Raw genomic sequence first — 19,229 nt, forward strand, 5'->3', positions numbered from 1 at the left:
TGAAGTCTCTGCACAGCAAAGGAAACAACCAACAAAACTAAAAAAGGCCACCTACCAAATGGGAGAAGATGATTGCAAATGACATATATGATAAAGGGTCAGTATCCGAACTATGTAAAGAACTTAATACAATTCAACACACATACACGAAAAAACAATCCAATTAAAAATGGGCAGAAGAGGGGCGCCTGGGTGGCTCAGTGGGTTAAAGCCTCTGCCTTCAGCTCAGGTCATGATCCCAGGGTCCTGGGATTGAGCGCTGCATCGGGCTCTCTGCTCAGCAGGGAGCCTGCTTCCCTTCCTCTCTCTCTGCCTGCCTCTCTGCCTACTTGTGATCTTTGTCTGTCAAATAAATAAATAAATTTTTTTTTAAAAAATGGGCAGAAGATCTGAACAAACACTTCTCCAAAGAAGACAAGCAGGTGACCAACAGACACATGAGAAAATGCTCAACATCACTCACTATCAACAGAAGGCAAGTCAAAACCACAATGAGATATCACTTCACATCTGTCAGAATGGCCAAAATCAAAAAAGTCGAGAAACAACTGTTGGCGAGGATGTGGAGAAAAAGAAACCCTCTTGCTCTGTTGGTGGGAACAGAAACTGGTGCAGCCAATGTGGAAAACATTACAAAAGTTCCTGCACAAATTAAAAATAGAACTACCCTGGGGCACCTGGGTAGCTCAGTGGGTTAAAGCCTCTGCCTTCCACTCAGGTCATGATCCCAGGGTCCTGGGATCCAGTCCCGCATCAGGCTCTCTGCTCAGCAGGGAGCCTGCTTCCCTCTCTCTCTGCCTGCCTCTCTGCCTACTTGTGATCTGTCTCTGTCAAATAAATAAATAAAATCTTTTTTAAAAAAATAAATAAATAAAAATAAAAAATAAAAATAGAACTACCCCATGATACAGTAATCACATTACAGGGTATCTACCCTAAAAATACAAAAGTACTAATCTGAAAGGATATATGTACTCCTATTTTTTCTGCAGCATTATTTACAACAGCCAAGCTATGGAAGCAGCCCGAGTGTATTGATACTTGAACGGACGAAGATGATGTACCACATAAATACAGACAACAGGATATTACTCAACTATAAGAAAAAGAATCAGGATGGAGCCAGAGGGTACTATGCTAAAGGAAATAGATCTGTCAGAAAAAGACAAATACAATGTGATTTCATTCATTTATGGAATTTAAGAAACAAAGTAGATGAACATACAGGAAGAGAAGGAAAAATAAAGATGAAAATAGGGGAGGCAAACCATAAGAGATGCTGAATCCTAGGAAACATAGTGAGGATTGCTGGAGGGGAGGCAGGTCAGGGTAAGGGGTAATTCAGGTATGGGCATTAAGGAGAACACCGGATATAAGGAGCACTGGGTGTTATATACAACCAAAGAATCACTAAACTTTACCCTGGTAACTAATAATGCAGTGTTATGTTAACTGAATTTAAATAAAGAATTAAAAAAAAAAAAAATGAAGTCTTGCCATTTGCAAAGACATGGATGGATCCAGAGAGCATAATGCTAAGTGAAATAAGTCAGTAAGAGAAAGACTAATACCATATGATCGTACTCAAATGTGGAAGAAACACAATGAACGAACAAAGAGAAAAACAAAAAAAGAAACCAAAAAACAGATTCTTAACTATAAAGAACTGATGGTTATCATAGAGGATGTGGGTGGAGAGATGGATGAAACAGGTGAAGGGGATGAAGACTGTACTCGTCTTGGGGCGCCTGGATGGCTCAGTGGGTTAAGGCCTCTGCATTTGGCTCAGGTCATCATCCCAGGGTCATGGGATCAAGCCGTATCAGGCTCAGCAGGGATCTGAGGGAGCCTGCTTCTCTCCCCCACTGCCTGCCTCTCTGCCTACTTGTGATCTCTCTGTCAAATAAATAAGTAAAATCTTTAAAAAAAAAAAAAAAAAGTGTACTCATCTTAATGAGCATTAGTATACAGCAATATTGGGTCACTACTTTGTAGACCTGAAACTAACACTGTACATTAACCATACTGGAATGAAATAAAATTTGAAAAAAATAACACAGTGCTCGCTTCGGCAGCACATATACTAAAATTGAAAAAAATAAAATAAAATTTCTAAATGCCTAGCATAAAATACATAGCACCAATCTATAAAAAAATTTTAACTGAACATTCATGAAGAATCTACATGTCTAAATTTTTTTTTAACTTTGATTCTGTAATTCCATCAAACAACACATATTCCAATGGATCTAACTTCTTCATGGCCTGGTACTATGTAACATTTCAAAGAACTGTTAATCCATGGTATCTAACCTTAGCAAAAGTTTTTATTTATGAACTAATTCATGAAAAGCACTACTTTGAATAGTGCTCAAAGCAATACCTCACTGAATTTATGAATATCCCCAAATTTCTTAATGCCAGAATAAAAGCCAGAGCCTTAAAGAGTATAGAACATAATCTACTCAAAAGCAACAGCAACTAAAACTGTTCATAAAAATAAAGTTTACTGAGGCACTTGGCTGTCTCAGTCAACAAAGTATGTTACTCTTTTAACCTTAGGATCATGAGTTCAAGCCCCACATCTGATGTAGAGTTAACTTAAAAAAATATAAGTTTGGGGCACCCGGGTGGCTCAGTCATTAAGTGTCTGCCTACGGCTCAGGCAGGTATCTAAAAGAATTCTCTTTTAGAAGACAAATCATGAAATAAAACTAAAATGCAAAATGGAAGAAGACAACCAAAGACCTTAAAATACCTAAGAAAAGAGGAATTTACAAGACAGAAACCTAAGCCTGTTTTGTGGTAAAATTAACAAGTCCCAAACAAACAAACAAAGTTATTCAATGCTTTTATCATCCATATTACTTTCAGACCTTTATACGCTCTTTTATTAATTTGCATTCTTCAATTTATTCTCTTAATCTTCTCTCCCCACTTTGAATTAGTTTTCCTCCCATTCCAGTCTCAATTGCAATTTCAATAAAATAACTTTAATGATAACCTTTTAAACAAACATATAATAATGTTCTTGAGCTTACAGACAGAACAAAGGAACAGCAGCTGTATGACAATTATACAGCAATTAAAAATAAGGTTTGATGACATAAAGAAATTTTTCATACACAGTCAAGTATAAATAATCAGATTATAAAACACAGATGTAGGAAACTCACATTTTTACAAAATTTTAAACTATGATTCACAACCTCATGCCAAGGCTATACAAAAAAAAAAAAAAAATCGTGGGGCGCCTGGGTGGCTCAGTGGGTTAAGCTGCTGCCTTCGGCTCGGGTCATGATCTCAGGGTCCTGGGATCGAGTCCCGCATCGGGCTCTCTGCTCAGCAGGGAGCCTGCTTCCTCCTCCTCTGCCTGCCTCTCTGCCTACTTGTGATCTCTCTCTGTCAAATAAATAAATAAAATCTTTAAAAAAAAAAAAAAATCGTCAGTTGTTACTCTGGGTAGTAGCATGCCTTTTTTTTTCTTTTTTTTTTTTTAAGATTTTATTTATTTGACAGAGAGATAGAGATCACAAGTAGGCAGAGATGGGGGGGGGGGAGGCTCCCCACTGAGCAGAGAGCCCGCTGCAGGGCTCGATCCCATGACCCTGGGATCATGACCTGAGCCAAAGGCAGAGGCTTTAACCCACTGAGCCATCCAGGCCCTTTTTTTTTTTTTCTTTTTTAACTTTGATTCTCGGGGTGCCTGGGTGGCCCAGCTGTTAGGCAGCTGCCTTTGGCTCAGGTCATGATCCCAGAGTCTTGGATCCTGGGATCGAGCCTGGGGCTCTCTCACTCTGCTTGTGTTCCCTCTCTTGCTGTCTTCTGTCATATAAATTTAAAAAAAATTTTTTTAAATAAATAAACTTCGATTCTTTTTCTCAAAGAATTTTTACAGTGAGTACATACTTAAATAGGAGGAAAATAATACAAAGCATTAATACAATTGTTTATAAAAATTATCAATATACTATTTTAAGTAAATATGCTCTTTTATGTATCTTTTAATCAATATATTAGAAAAAGGATTCTTAACTACTAATAAGCTAATGAAAACTATTAACATTTTTCTCCCAGAAAACCTTTAAGAACATTTTGTATGAAATGTCATGGGTTCATCAGTATGCTAAGACAGATTTATGGACCTCCATAGTCATGGGCCCTAAGTTAGCAATCTCTTTTGAAGATTAACCATGCCTTATTAGTTGCTGGTTATCACCTACAAAAACTACCATCTTAATTTAGGCAACAGTATTTTCTGATGCCCAAGAAAGAAACTGAGGGAGGTCGGAGACATGAGAGGAGGAGAATAAACAATATATATACATACATATATATATATATATATATATATATATTTTTTTTTTTTTTTTTTTTAAGATTTTTGTTTATTTGACAGGGAGAAAGAAAGCGCGTGCACACACAATCAGGGGGAGTGGCAGGCAAAGGGAGAGGGACAAGCAGGGTCCCCGAGGAGCAGGGAGCCTGATGCAGGGCTCGATCCCCAGGATGCTGGGATTATTACCCCCAGCTAAAGGCAGATGCTTAACCAACTGAGCGACTCAGGCACCCCTAGACAAAAATTTTTTTTAATCACAAAACACTGGATATTTTATTGTCACTTATCTCGTCTTCAGTATGAACAATGAAGAGTGTAACATTCTACTTTTGGGTGCTTTTTTACTACCAGCTAAAAGTTGCTCATACTTATTGACATGTGAATAAAATGATAAAGGTTACAAATTGTGTTTTAGTCCAGCTTTTCACACTTTAGCATACATAACCTTCAACATGTATACAATTTTCCAAAATACTTTTAACAATTTTAATTAAAACAGGTGTTTATTAAAGTCTTATGTCAGGTACTGTGCTAAGTAAGCACTTGGTCTCTTCACAATCTAAAATAGTAGTAACGTTGTTATTATTTTCATTTCACAAATGAAATAAGAACTTAGAAGCTAACTACTCTGTCATAATTATCTAACAGGTGATGAAGCAGGACTCAAAGCCACATCACTCTGGCTCAACAGCCATACTGAACCACTATACTCTACAGCAACAACAGATAAAATTAAGAGGATCTACTATCTGGGGCGCAAACATTCTTTGACATTCTGATGAAACCTACAAATTAGGCCTAAAATGGTCCTTATCAATATTTGCTTTGTAATTTCACTCCTATTCAAGTTAAAAATTCCTGATACAAGGATTAAGAGTATGTATCAATGATAAAAAGTGGACTAGGAATGGGAACATGGAACCCCTACCCAGCACCAACCAATAACTAGGGGGTGAGACATTAAAAAAACTGCATCATTTCCCTGGATTTCATTTTATTTAGTGGCATAACATGTTGCTACCTAGCTACAGTTACAGTAAATAAATCAAAAATTATGACTCAAATGCAACATTTCGCAGCAAATTCTTTGGATACTGATGTTAACTTTATTTTAATTTTTTTTTTTTTAAGATTTTATTTGTGAGAGCCACCCAGCAAGTGAGTATAGGCAGAGGGAGAAGCAGGCTCTCCCCAAGCAGGGAGCCCAAAGTGGGACGCGATCCCAGGGTCCTGGGATTGCGACCTGAGCTGAAGGCAGAGGCTCAAGTGACTGAGCCACCCAGGCACCCCTGATGCTAATTTTAAATCATTAACATTAGTATTATGAAATATCCAATCACCTACTCTACCCATAATGAAAGGAACAGAGGAACCGCTCTCATTTCTAAACTTAGCTAAAAGTAATTCAGCTGGCTGAGACTCAGAAAAGAGATGCCGATAATGACAGCATGTAAAAAATCTACAAAAATCTTTTGTAGAACAAATATGTGTATCATCTTTATCAACAAAGGAGGAGAAAACATAAGGAAAAGGGATATTACTGTAGAACAAATGAGATTTGAAGATAAACTCTATGATCACCTAGTCTGTGGACCTCAGGACATTTATTTATTTTAGCTGCACTTAACATGTTCACTAATCATTGCACACAAAGCTTCAAACATTCTTTACCCATAAAAATTTTAGAAGACTAATAAACGAGATAGGCACACAAGCAAAAGAGAATATTTAGCTAGGCCCAGCTAAAATCATGTTAAGGGAACAGGAACTTGCAAATTCTGATTATATTAATTACCGTGTTTCCTCAAGTTTTATTCTTTATATTCTCAACATATGCATTTTTCTTTTAAGATTTTATTTATTTGACAGAGAGAGACACAGCAAGAGAGGGACCCACAAGCAGTGGGAGTGGGAGAGGGAGAAGCAGGCCTCCAGCTGAGCAAGGAGCAGGATGCAGGCTTGATCCAAGGACCCTGAGATTATGACCTGAGCCCAAGGCAGACACTTAGCAGAGATGCCCAGGCACCCCACAATATATGCATTTCTTAAAAACTGGTCTAATATACCTGTATATAATGCAAATAGAATAACAAATGGCTTCCAGAAGGGTCAAAGTGTCCATTACCACAAAACTAATTTTTTTAATGGATTAAGTTTGTTAAACATCTCTAGTTATGCCATTAAAAATTCCTCAATCTCTCAAAATAATTTTTAGAATTTCATTCATTCCCCTATTTCTAAATAATAAGTTAAAGAAACTTTTATTGTCTTAAAAAACAAAACCATGAGTGGCCTCATGATTAAGAAAGAAAGGTTTAATAAATACTGATGAACTGTCATTTATTGACTACAGGTATACAACCCAACATTCTAAAAGGGAAATTTCATGACAAACCATGTCAATTTAAAGTACAACTCAAAAAGTTAGTCTTTAAAGTACTTAAAGATGCATACCTCTGTGTCCAGGAATTGATATAAGCAAATATTTTGAGAGTATGTTCCTTTCTGAGCTGCAGTCCATCACCACCTTCTATATCTGATACTGAAATAAAGTAGAAAAAACACTTTTTAATATTAGGAATAAGTAATACTAAACCAATATTAAAGCCAATACTTTAAAAAAAAGAAGTCTAGACTAAATATTTCAGATTTTTTTAACAGATGTACTGGGGGAGCAAGAGAGAAGACACTTTCCTCGCAGTTATTCTAGTGCTCTCTACTTCAAATCCCCCCTTCTGTTCTAAGCTTTGTGATGCTGGGACTGGAACTCTGCAAACTACATTTTTCATTTCCATCTGGCTTCTTAAGATGCTCCTCCACTGTCTACACAGCACTAGATGACTAGAAGGCAGGAGGAGACCAAAGATGTGTTCACTCTCTGTATATGAAAACATCACTCAGCAACTGCAGATTCCAAGTGGCAGCAAAACCAATCTCATGGTACTCCTCTCAGAGGTACCAGCAGTAGCCAGACTGCTGGTACCTTTAAGTCCTAGCTTCTTCACAGGGCCCACCTCCAAGTGATTGAAAGTGATTCTTAGATACTGACAACCCTTTTTCCTTTATTTCCCTAGCCTTTGGGGAGACTGGCTATTCCTCAGTTATCATAGCTGTCATCATCATCTCCTCTGGGTGTTGTCCAGGTTCCACTTGTTTTTTACCTCCAACATTTGTGTAAATACTCCTATTATTAAATTCCTTTTCAACGCCCTGACTGGAGCTTGACTGACATACTGGCATTTCATATACAGTATATACTACTAGGAAAGGAATCTAAAGCTAAATTCAGAAAGGAAAAAAGTTTTCAGAAACTACAGGTGGTCCAAATAAGTCTTCTAATGTAAAATGTTTAACTGTACAAGATTTGGTCAGCAAATTTTTCATTAATGGAACAGAAAGTAAATACTTTGGGCTTAGAAGGCCATAGAGTCTCTTTCCACACCTGGATAGCTGTGCCATGGTATCTTGAAAGGAACCACACACGTGTAAACAAACGACCATAGCCATGTTAAAAACAAGCAGCTGAATGATCTGGTACACTGGGCCATAGTTTGCCAACTCCATTCTATTTTTTTTAGACTTTTTCTTAAAAAATTTTATCTATGTTAGAGAGTGAGAACATGCACATACATATGAAAAGGGGAGAACAGGAAGAGGGACGGAGAAGCAGACTGCACTGAGCACAGAGCCGGACAGGGCTCCATCTCATGACCCGGAGATCATAACCCAAGCCGAAATCAAGAGTCTGAGGCTCAATCTGCTCAGTAGGTGGAGCATGTGACTCTTGATCTTGCGTTGTGAGTTGGAGCCCCATACTGAGTATACAAATTACTTAAAAATAAAAATCTTGAGGGGCGCCTGGGTGGCTCAGTGGGTTAAGCCGCTACCTTCGGCTCAGGTCATGATCTCAGGGTCCTGGGATCGAGCCCCGCATCGGGCTCTCTGTTCAGCAGGGAGCCTGCTTCCCTCTCTCTCTGCCTGCCTCTCCATCTACTTGTGATTTCTCTGTGTCAAATAAATAAATAAAATCTTTAAAAAAATAAATAAAAAATAAAAATCTTGAAAAAGTTATAAATAGAGCTACCCTATAATCTAGCAATTGCACTACTAAGTATTTACCTAAAGGATACAAACATAGTGATCAGAAGGGACACCTGCACCCCAATGTTTATAGCAGCAATGTCCACCATAGCTAAACTATGGAAAGAACCCAAGATGTCAATCAACAGGTGAATGGATAAAGATGTTGTATATACGTGTATGGATACACACACATACACAAATGAAATATTCCTCAGTCATAAAAAAAAAAAACCTTACCATTTGTAATGTCATAGATGGAACTAGAGGGTATTATGCTAAGCAAAATAAGTCAATCAGAGAAAGACAATTATATGATTTTGCTTAGATGTGGAATCTAAGGGGAAAAAAAAAAACACACAGATGATCATAGGGGAAGGGAGGGAAAAATAAAGTAAGACAAAACCAGAGAGGGGGACAAACCATAAGAGACCCTTAACTACAGGACACAAACTAAGGACTGTTACAGGGGAGGGGAGTGGGGGAGATGGGGTAACTGGGTGATGGACATTAAGGGGGGCACTTAAAGTAATGAGCGCTGGGTATTATACACAACTGATAAATCACTAAACTTTACCTGTGAAACCAATAATACACTATGTTAATTAACTGAATTTAGGAGCACCTGGGTGGCTCAGTAATTAAGCATCTGCCTTCGGCTCAGGTCATGATCCCAGAGTCCTACAACTGAGCCCCATATGGGGCTCCCTGCTCAACAGGAAGCCTGCTTCTCCCTCTCCCACTCCCCCTGCTTGTGTTCCCTCTCTCGCTGTCTCTGTCAAATAAATAAATAAAAATCTTTTTTAAAAAATTAACTGAATTTAAATAAAAATAAGTAAATAAAATAAAAAATCCTGGAGTGCCCAGGTAGCTCAGTTAAGCAACTCACTCTTGATTTCTGCTCAGGTCATTTTATCAGGGTCATCAGATCAAGGCCCAAGTCAGGCTCCACGTTTAGCAGGGAATCTGCTTGAGACTCACTCTCCCTCCACCTTGGCCCCTCCCCTGACACACGTGCCCTCTCTGGAGCACATTCTCCCTAAAATAAAATTAAGAAGTTAAAAATAAAAAATATTTTAAAAACTAAAATTAAAAATTTAAACAAAAAAAGGAATAAGGTCCATTATCCAGAACTTTTTTTCCTTAGTTTTATTTGATGTTTTAAGTCATCTCTATACTCAATGTGGAGCTATACCGACTGAGCCAGCCAGGCACCCCAGAACTTCCTTCTTTCTTTCTTTTTTTTAAAAAGATTTTATTTATTTATTTGACAGAGAGATCACAAGGAGGCAGAGAGGCAGGCAGAGAGAGAGGGAGGAAGCAGGCTCCCTGCTGAGCAGAGAGCCCGATGCGGTGCTCAATCCCTGGATCCTGAGACCATGACCTGAGCTGAAGGCAGAGGCGTTAACCCACTGAGCCACCCAGGCACGCCCCCCCAGAACTTATTTCTTATAAGCATTCATACTATACCTATTTCAGGATTGGCAACTAAAGTTTAAGTATTAACCATATGTATCCCTTATTCCTTGGCAGTTTGCAAAAAGTAGAAGTCAAAATTTTAACTGGAAGAAAGGGACTCTTTTTAATTAGAAAGACTAGTTTTAGAGAAGGAGGAGGAGTAGAACCCAAACTGAAATGAATGAAAAGTACTGCCTACTAGAAACTAAAGGGGTAATTAACTTAATAAACTGAAACTGAGAGTGCCTGGCTCAGCTGGTAGAAATCATGACCCTGATGTCAAGGATGTGAGTTCAAGCCCTATGTTGTGTGTAGAGATTATTTAGAAATAAAATCTTTTAAAAAATAAATAAAGGGGGGGCACTTGGGTAGCTCAGTCATTAAGTGTCTCTCTTTGGCTCAGGCCATGATCCCAGGGTCCTGGGATCAAGCCCTGCATTAGGCTTCCCCTCAGCAGAGAGCCTGTCTCTCTCTGCCTGCCGTTCTGCCTACTTGTGTCCTCTCTCTCTCTCTGTCAAATAAATAATAAATAAATAAATATCATCTTTTTAAAAAATAAATTAAAAATATTATTTACTGGGGCACCTGGGTGGCTCAGTGGGTTAAACCTCTGCCTTTGGCTCAGGTCAAGATCTCAGAGTCCTGGGATCAAGCCCTGCACTGGCTTCTCTGCTTAGCAGGGAGGCTGCTTCCTCCTCTCTCTCTCTCTGCCTGCCTCTCTGCCTACTTGTGATCTCTCTCGCTCTGTGTCAAATAAATAAATAAAACCCTTTTAAAAAAACTATTTACTATTATTTGATATATAGTTATTATATATAATACATAAATATAATATAACAATATTATTTAATATAATATTATACATAATATTGTTAATTAAAAAAATTAAAAAATAAATAAATAAGTGGGGGACCTGGACAGCTCAGTCAGTTAAGCATCTGACTTCTGCTCAGGTCATGATCTTAAGGTCCTGGGATTGAGCCCCATGTCAGGGCTTAATCCTTAGTGGGGAATCTACTTGAAGATTCTCTCTCTCCCTCTGACCCTTCATCTGCTCATGCTCTCTAATAAATAAAATCTTTAAAAAATATTTTTAAACCTGAATCTGTGTATCAAAATGTCTAATATTCAAATTCCAAAATATCAGTGAAGAAGTTGCAAAAGGATAGTTTGATACCACTTGTTAATGTTTAACACACACACAAACTGTATTATTATGGACTCATGTACCATCATAGTATAAATACATATACTATAATGATTCACATCTACATCAAGAGAATGGTTACATCTGGGAAAAAGACAGGCAAGAGGAAGTACATTTATAAAAGAAGTACATGCCAAACAAAAGGTTAACAAGGTAACAGCACCTGAGGCCCTGCAAGCCAAACACACCATCAGTTAGAAGATCCTGACAATAAATCCATGACAGAATAAGATATAATGGGGGGAAGAGTTAAGGAAACCACTGAAAACAAACTCTTGGTTGTAGATTTCTGCACCAAGTCCTCCAACCCATGAACTGTAACAAAGGTATAGCAGGAAAACAAGGGAAGGGGTGGGGGCTCTCAGAAAGGATTCTCACCCTCTTGCCAGAAACCTGGTGTTTAATTTTGCTCTTTTGTAGAAAGATCATAAGAGAAAAATAAAGAAGATGCACTTAAGCCATTAAAAAAAAAAAAAAAAGAACCTAAAAGGAACAATAATGCAATGCAACCCTGAAGGGTGAACTACCTAGACAGGGAAGAAGAAACCATAGTACACAATGCCAGTTCTCCTTCCCCAGCCTGAAAACACAGGTATCTGAGTGGTTGCAACAATCCTATCTCCCAAACACAAAACATAAATGAACACATTCTGGAAAAAGCCTATGTGTAATCAGACACCTATCCCCACCTAAGGCCTACCTAGCAGCCTAACAGCTCATCAACACAAGCTTTCCAATTTATTTCATTGTACCTACCTCATAAACAGTAATGGGATGGAAGATTATTTTATTAGGGTCAAACTAGAGCTCTCCAGAGAGCTAACATCATACTCAATGATTAAAGACTGCAATCTGCTCCACTAAAATGAGAAGCAAGACAAAGTAGACAATTTTCCCAACTTCTGTTCAACTGCAGTACTGGAAATTCTAGCCAGAGCAAAAAGAACCAAAAAGGAATTGGAAAGGAAGAAGGAAAATTACCACTTCACAGATTACATAATCTTACATGTAGGAAACTCTAAAGGGTCCATCAAAAAAACTGCTAGAATAAATGAATTCCATAAAGTAGCAGGACACAAAACACACAAAATCATAAACACTGTGGTGCCTGGGTGGCTTAGTAGTTAAGCATCTGCCTTCAGCTCAGGTCATGATCCCAGGGTCCTGAGATCAAGCCCTGTATCAGGTTCCCTGCTTAGCAAAAAGCCTACTTCTCCCTCTTCCCACTCCCCCTATTTGTGTTCCCTCTCCTTTGCTGTGTCTGTCTCTGTCAAATAAATAAATAAAATCTAAAAAATAAAAAAATAAAAAATAAATGAATGGGTGGTAAATTGGCTTTTTTTACAACTAAAAATATTTTTATTAATTTTTTTAAAAGATTTTATTTATTTATTTGACAGAGAAAGATCACAAGTAGGCAGAGAGGCAGGCAGAGAGAGAGAGAGGAGGAAGCAGGCTCCCCGCTGAGCAGAGAGCCCAATGCGGTACTCGATCCCAGGACCCTGAGACCATGACCCGAGCCGAAGGCAGCGGCCCAACCCACTGACCCAGGCGCCCCAAAAGATTTTTATTAATTAAACAAACAAAAAAGAGAGGAAAACTCAGACTACAGTTTAAAAGAAGCCACTAGTCTCTACAAATAATGGTAAAGTCCATGGTACCATAAAAGCAGGCAGGCAGGCAGGCAGGCATCATCCAGAAATCTCCCCACCATTCCCTATAGAGGAGGAACTGTATTCCAACCCTAAACGGTCAACCACTGGGGCAGAAAAGAGAGCAAGCAAAGTGGGGGAACTGCCCACACAGACCTACAGAACACCAAATACAGCCCAATAGGAGAGACCAAAGTAGAAATGGAAACATCAATGCTGGTCAATATCCAAAGGTGCAGAAAGTAACTCAAAGTACCCACCTGACACAATGTAGAGGGTAGAAGACTAGGTACTGGATGAAAAGAAAATGGTTCTCACCACTTAGGTTAAAAAAAGAAAGGCTTGGGATGCCTGGGTTCCTCAGTCATTTAAATATCTGCCTTTGGCTCCAAGACATGATCCCAGAGTCCTGGCATCAAGTCCCTCACTGGGCTCCTTGCTAAGTGAGGACCCTGCCTCTCCCTCTGCTCGCTGCTTCCCCCTGTACATTCTCTCCCTCTCTCTGACAAAAAAAAAAAAACTTAGAAAAGAAATGCTCATTAAAAACTTCAAGATCAGAAATCAATATAGTATGGGGTCACCAGGGTGGCTCAGTTAGTTAACCATCTAACTGGTGATCTCAGCTCAGGTCTTGATCTCAGGGCCATGAATTTAAGTCCCTCATTGTGCTCTACCCTGGATGTGGAACCTACTTAAAAAAAAAAAAAAAAAAAAAAAAGAGGAGGGGGAGGAGGAGGAGAAATGGATAGCATGACAAGCACAATTCCAAAAGGACGCATTAGAGGATGGAAGGTATAATGCAGAAGTCTAGTGAGAAACCACTGGTAGCTATGACTAAGATCTTACATAGGCAAAGGAACTGATCTTCTCAAATACAATCTCACAACTCACCTAAGGAAAAAAATTCACAACCACTGACCAGACCAAAGGTGCTGAAGAAAACCTCATGTATTTCTAAACCTCATGTATCTCAGATCCAGAGAATTCCAGTTCCTGGGCTCTTAGAAGCCTGTAAGAAAGGTATTCTCAGCAAGTCTCAAAAGAACAGGACTTTAAGAAGCTAAGCCCTATCCAGAATCCTCACCAGCACCCAGGTTAGCCACTGAGGCCAACTCAGGTGGGTGAAATGTCTAAAGTAAGTACAAACAACTATAGGAGGATTGGTACAGTTATGAATTTGAACTATCGTCAAACAACTTTTAAGTATTCATGTCTTTTATTCTTACGCATTATACTTCTGTATATATTTGAAATTGGCCATATTAAATAAAGCTCCAAAGAAAAAAAGACGTTAGCTAGTGTAGTAATAATCAAGTGTGAGAGGCAGGCTTCTAATCAGAAGAACAGTATAAAACCTGCAAAATGTTAAAATGATGGCAAATCTAGAATTTTTTTTTTTAAGATTTTATTTATTTATTTGGCAGAGAGAGATCACAAGTAGGCAGAGAGGCAGGTAGAAGGAGAGAGAGGAGGAAGCAGGCTCCCTGCTGAGCAGAGAGCCCGATGCAGGGCTCGATCCCAGAACCCTGGGATCATGACCTGAGCCGAAGGCAGAGGCTTTAACCAACTGAGCCACCCAGGCGCCCCAAATCTAGAATTTTATACCCAGGTAAGCCTACCTCAAGACGAATGGTGAAATAAAACTTTGGACAAATATGTATGCTTACCACTGGCAGGCCATGCCTGAATGTAAGAGTAAGACAGAATGTAAATGTAATGCAAGACAGAAAATAAAAGGTACCTCAAAAGAAAAGACAAAGGAGTAACAGGAACAAAAAGGAAAAAATGGTACTGAAGGAAAATTAACATGGATAAATATATAAAGAGATGAAAAAAATTAAAAATACTTAATAGTTTAGGACCCTTTCAACTCAACTGAAGTATGAGACAACATGGAAGATGGTAGAAATAAAGACTGGCATTCTTTTTTTTTTTTTAAGATTTTTTTTTTTTTTTTTTTTTTTATTTGACAGAGAGAAATCACAAGTAGGCAGAGAGGCAGGCAGAGAGAGAGGAAGGGAAGCAGGCCCCCTGCTGAGCAGAGAGCCTGATGTGGGACTCGATCCCGGGACCCTGGAATCATGACCTGAGCCAAAGGCAGCAGCTTAACCCACTGAGCCACCCAGGCGTCCCAAGACTGGCATTCTTAAAGTGTTCTGAACTGATCCATTAGATCATGTAAAACATTTAAACTAAGGACAAAAAAAAAAAGCAAACTTCAAAGAAACGACAAACTAGGAAGCCTCTGGAGGGTAATCTCTCTGAGCTCAAACAAAAGATTAGTGGAAAAAAAATGAGAAGAATGGGCCAAAAAAGAAAAACAATAAACACATGGTTCAAACACACAACTGAAATGCTATTTTTCTCTTATCAGGTGTGCAAAGTTTAAGTAATACCTAGAGTTGAAACTCAGGAGAAAATGGGTACTTTCTATACATTAGTGAAAAAAAATTGGCAATATTTATCAAAATTAAAAATACACTGAACCTCTGAATAATTAGTCTTTTTTTTTTTCAATTTTATTTGCTTATTTGAAAGAGAGACCAAAGAGAGCAAGCACATAAACTGAGGAAGCAGTAGGCAGAAGGAGAAGCCCACTCCCTGCTAAGCAGGGAGCCTAACGTGGGACTCAATCCCAGGACCCTGGGATCATGACCCAAGCCAAAGGCAGACAATCAACCAACTGAGCCACCCAGGCGCCCCTCACTTGTTTTTTAAAAAGATGTTATGGATTTGACAGAACACAAGCAGGGAGAGCAGCAGGCAGAAGGAGAGGGAGAAGGAGGCTCCCCACTGAGCAAGAAGCCTGACCTGAGACTCCATCCCAGAACCCTGGATTCACGACTTCAGCCAAACACAGATGCTTAACTGACTGAGCCACCCAAGAGCACCTAAATCTTCTTTTTCTTACACATTTTCCCTCCCCCAAAATAACTTTCATAGGTTTTCAACATGGCACTGTTCATATTAACATAAGATTGGAAAAAATCTAAATGATTGTCAATACAGGACAGTATCAACCCATCATGACAATGGAAAACTATGCATCAGAAAAAGAAAAAAACTTGAAAAAAAAGGATGGGTTTTTTTTTTTAAGATTTTATTTAATTATTTGACAGAGAGAGCACAAGCAAGGCAAGCAGCGGGCAGAGGGGGAGAAAGAAGCAGGCTCCCTGCTGAGCAGGGAGCCAGGTATAGAGCTCTGGAGCTCCATCCCAGGGATCATGACCTCAGCCAAAGGCAGATGCTCAACTAACTGAGCCACCCAGGCACCTCAAGGATGTGCTTTATAAACTGGTATGAAATAATCTCCCTAAAGTTAAGTGAATAAAGGCAAAAACATTATTTTTAATTACATAATTTTATGATTCTAAAAAAAAAGACTAATTTGTCACAAGCCAAATGTTAACATTTTAAATAAGTCATTGCTACAAATAACAATGGTTGCTGGCATTACTAAACACATGACAATATCTTATGTGCTCTGATGGAATAATACAACACATCTTATTAAACACTCTTTGTCAAAAAACCTAATCTGAATCTGATCAAGCCTCTAAATCTAATAATTAAATTATAGATATAGAAGAGACTAAAAAACATTAAATAATTACACAAGGATACAATAAGCAACATTCAGACTGAAAAATCTCTGTCCGAATGATCCATGGAATCAGCAGTTTCTTCAACAAATAGCAAGGGAAAAAAAGGAAGACAGGAACTTAAAGATTAAATCAGTTCCAAAAAAACAACTCAAGACCACCAAGCTATCCTGACTGAAGAATGACTCTTAAGACTATATCCTTAAAAATGGAAACAGAAAGAAAAGAATTACAAACTAAAAAAATTAAAGAGACATCAGTACTACAAACTGCAGAACAGCTAGAATCTATAAGGATTAGTACTGGCAGGTCACCAAACAAAACACCAAACACAAAAAACACAATGAACGAAACAAAAATTATTCAAAGAGCCTTAAACTAGAAAAAAATTAAGTGTCCAAAAAGTAGATTGATTTATATACATATACATATATGAGAGTTAGTGCATGTGCATGCATGTGTATCTCCACAAGGAATTCTATTCACCATTAAAAACCAACACACTACTGATACATTAGTAAGGATTAGCTTATAACCATATGTTAAGTGGAAAAAATGCCTGATACAATTAGTACATAAAGTTTATTTCCATTATGATATACCCATACAAAAGACAAATCTAAGTCTGGATGGCATATAAAGCATGTCAGCCAAGAGTGAGGTCATTAAAATGGGAATTTTCTACCATCTGCCTGAACACTTTCTACCATCTACAGAACACTGTAGACACAGTGCCTTTGCAGAAGTCTGGGAGTCCAGTGGAGAAGTTCCAACACACCACTAGAGCAAAACCAAAAAAACAAACAAAAAAATCCAGGACTAAACACATTGAAAAGGGTAAAATAAAGTTTCACTTCACCTGCCACACCCTTTCCCCACAGTCCCCACAGCACAGAACCAGGAGAGATTTTCTTAATCTCTGATTTCTCCCTTGGGAGAAAATCAGAGCATGTAAGTGAGCACCAAGCTTCCCCAGTTGTGTGGGACACTGCCAAAGAGATCCGTTTCATTCTTACCCCACCCAGAATACTAAGGTACTACATGACGGCAGAGAGTGGCTGAAAGAACATCATCGCTCTCAGAAGATATAAAATGGGATGTGGAACCTACTAACTGCAACGCAGACTTCATTTGGAAGCCCACCCACAAGCTACCTTGTCTTGAGGATGCTGCTAGCTGGTAAATGGTTGGCCCCAACTCTCTACACACCTAACCCACACATGCTCTCACTCTGTGGCTAGCTCCCAGTGTTCACCCCCGACAAGGGCAGAGAGAGAGCAAGCATCTATAGATAGTGAACAAGTACAAAAAGTTATCCTGGACTCTTCAGAACTGGGAGAAAGCACACAAACTTGACAATTCAGCACTGCCCTACAGAAAACAAACAAGAGACTGTCAAACTCGTCTTAGCTTTGCAGGATTAAGAAAAGGCATACAGGGGTACCTGGGTGGCTCAGTGGGTTAAAGCCTCTGCCTTCGGCTGAGGTCATGATCCCAGGGTCCTGGGATCCAGCCCTGCATCGGGCTCTCTGCTCAGCAGGGAGCCTGCTTCCCTCTCTCTCTGCCTGCCTCTCTGCCTACTTGTGATCTCTGTCAAATAAATAAAATCTTTAGGGTGCCTGGGTGGCTCAGTGGTTTGGGCCGCTGCCTTCGGCTCAGGTCATGATCCCAGAGTCCTGGGATCGAGTCCCACATCGGGTTCTCTGCTCAGCAGGGAGCCTGCTTCCTCCTCTCTCTCTCTGCCTGCCTCTCTGCCTACATGTAATCTCTCTGTCAAATAAATAAATAAATAATCTTTAAAAAAAAAAAAAAAATAAATAAATAAATAAATAAATAAAATCTTTAAAAAAAAAGAAAAAAGAAAAAGAAAGAAAAAAAAAGAAAGAAAAGGCATACAAACATACATACAAAAATTCTAATTTATGGGGCGCCTAGATGGCTCAGTGAGTTAAAGCCTCTGCCTCTGCCTTCAGCTCAGGTCATGATTCCAGGGTCCTGGGATGGAGCCCTGCATCAGGCTGTCTGCTCGGCAGGGAGCCTGCTTCCCTTCTTCTCTCTCTGCCTGCCTCTCTGCCTACTTGTGATCTCTGTCAAATAAGTAAATAAAATCTTTTTTTAAAAAAGTATTCAAAACAGTTGTTTTAAGGAAGCTTGGTGACCCACAAGAAAACACAGAAAGACAATTCAACAAAATCAGAAAAGCAAAACACAGACAAAAAGTGAGAAGTTCTAAAAAAGAGATAAATTTTTCAAAAAGAACCAAAACAACAAAAGAGAAGTTGTGGAGCTGAAGTACACAAAATGAGGAACACAATGTGTTCTTCAATATGAAGAACACAATGAATGAAATAAAAATGCAATACAGTGCAAAACAGAAGACATGATCAAGCAGAAGGAACCATCTGTAGAAAGCAGGTTGATTTTGAAAATTACACATTCAAAAGTAAAAAGACTGAAGAAAGCCTAAGGAACTACAGGATACAATTAAAAGAAATATCCATGTATTTTTGGAGGAGTCCCAGAAGAAAGAGAAAGGGGGGCAGCATTTTATTTAAAAGGGAAGTAGCAGCAGACAACTTCCCAAATGTGATTAGAGATTTGAATATTCAAGTTCATGAAGTTCATGCTGCAAAAACTTTCAACTCAGTAAGATCTCCAATACATATTATAATAAAACTAACTCTGGAAGAGAAAAAAAGTAGGGTGCCTGGGTGTCTCAGCTGGTTGAACATCTGCCTTCAGCTCAGGTCATGATTCCAGTGTCCTGGGATCTAGCCAGCTTCCCGCTCTTGCTCAGCAGGGAGCCTACTACTCCCTCTCCCTCTGCCTGCCGCTCTGCCTGCTTGTGCTCTCTAATAAAGAAATAAAATATTTTAAAAAAAGAGAGAGAG

The 19,229-nt window shown here is 38.9% G+C and overlaps 1 protein-coding gene across 5 annotated transcripts in view; it reads right to left on the reverse strand.

Moving 5' to 3' along the window:
- USP34 (ubiquitin specific peptidase 34) overlaps nucleotides 1–19,229 on the reverse strand; it is a 249,299-nt gene that overhangs the window by 197,839 nt on the left and 32,231 nt on the right. For 4 of the 5 annotated variants that reach the window (XR_009357235.1, XM_059187767.1, XM_059187768.1 and 1 more), the window contains exon 2: nucleotides 6,794–6,881. Coding sequence is in view for 3 of the 5 variants with exons in the window: in XM_059187767.1 (XP_059043750.1) it covers nucleotides 6,794–6,881 (88 nt within the window). In the remaining 2 variants the exon portion in view is untranslated. Of the gene's footprint in view, nucleotides 1–6,793; nucleotides 6,882–19,229 lie in introns of those variants that run through there. The other variant, XM_059187769.1, reaches the window with a different exon arrangement.

Source organism: Mustela lutreola, chromosome 9 (genome assembly GCF_030435805.1).
Source record: "Mustela lutreola isolate mMusLut2 chromosome 9, mMusLut2.pri, whole genome shotgun sequence".
Taxonomy (NCBI): domain Eukaryota; kingdom Metazoa; phylum Chordata; class Mammalia; order Carnivora; family Mustelidae; genus Mustela; species Mustela lutreola.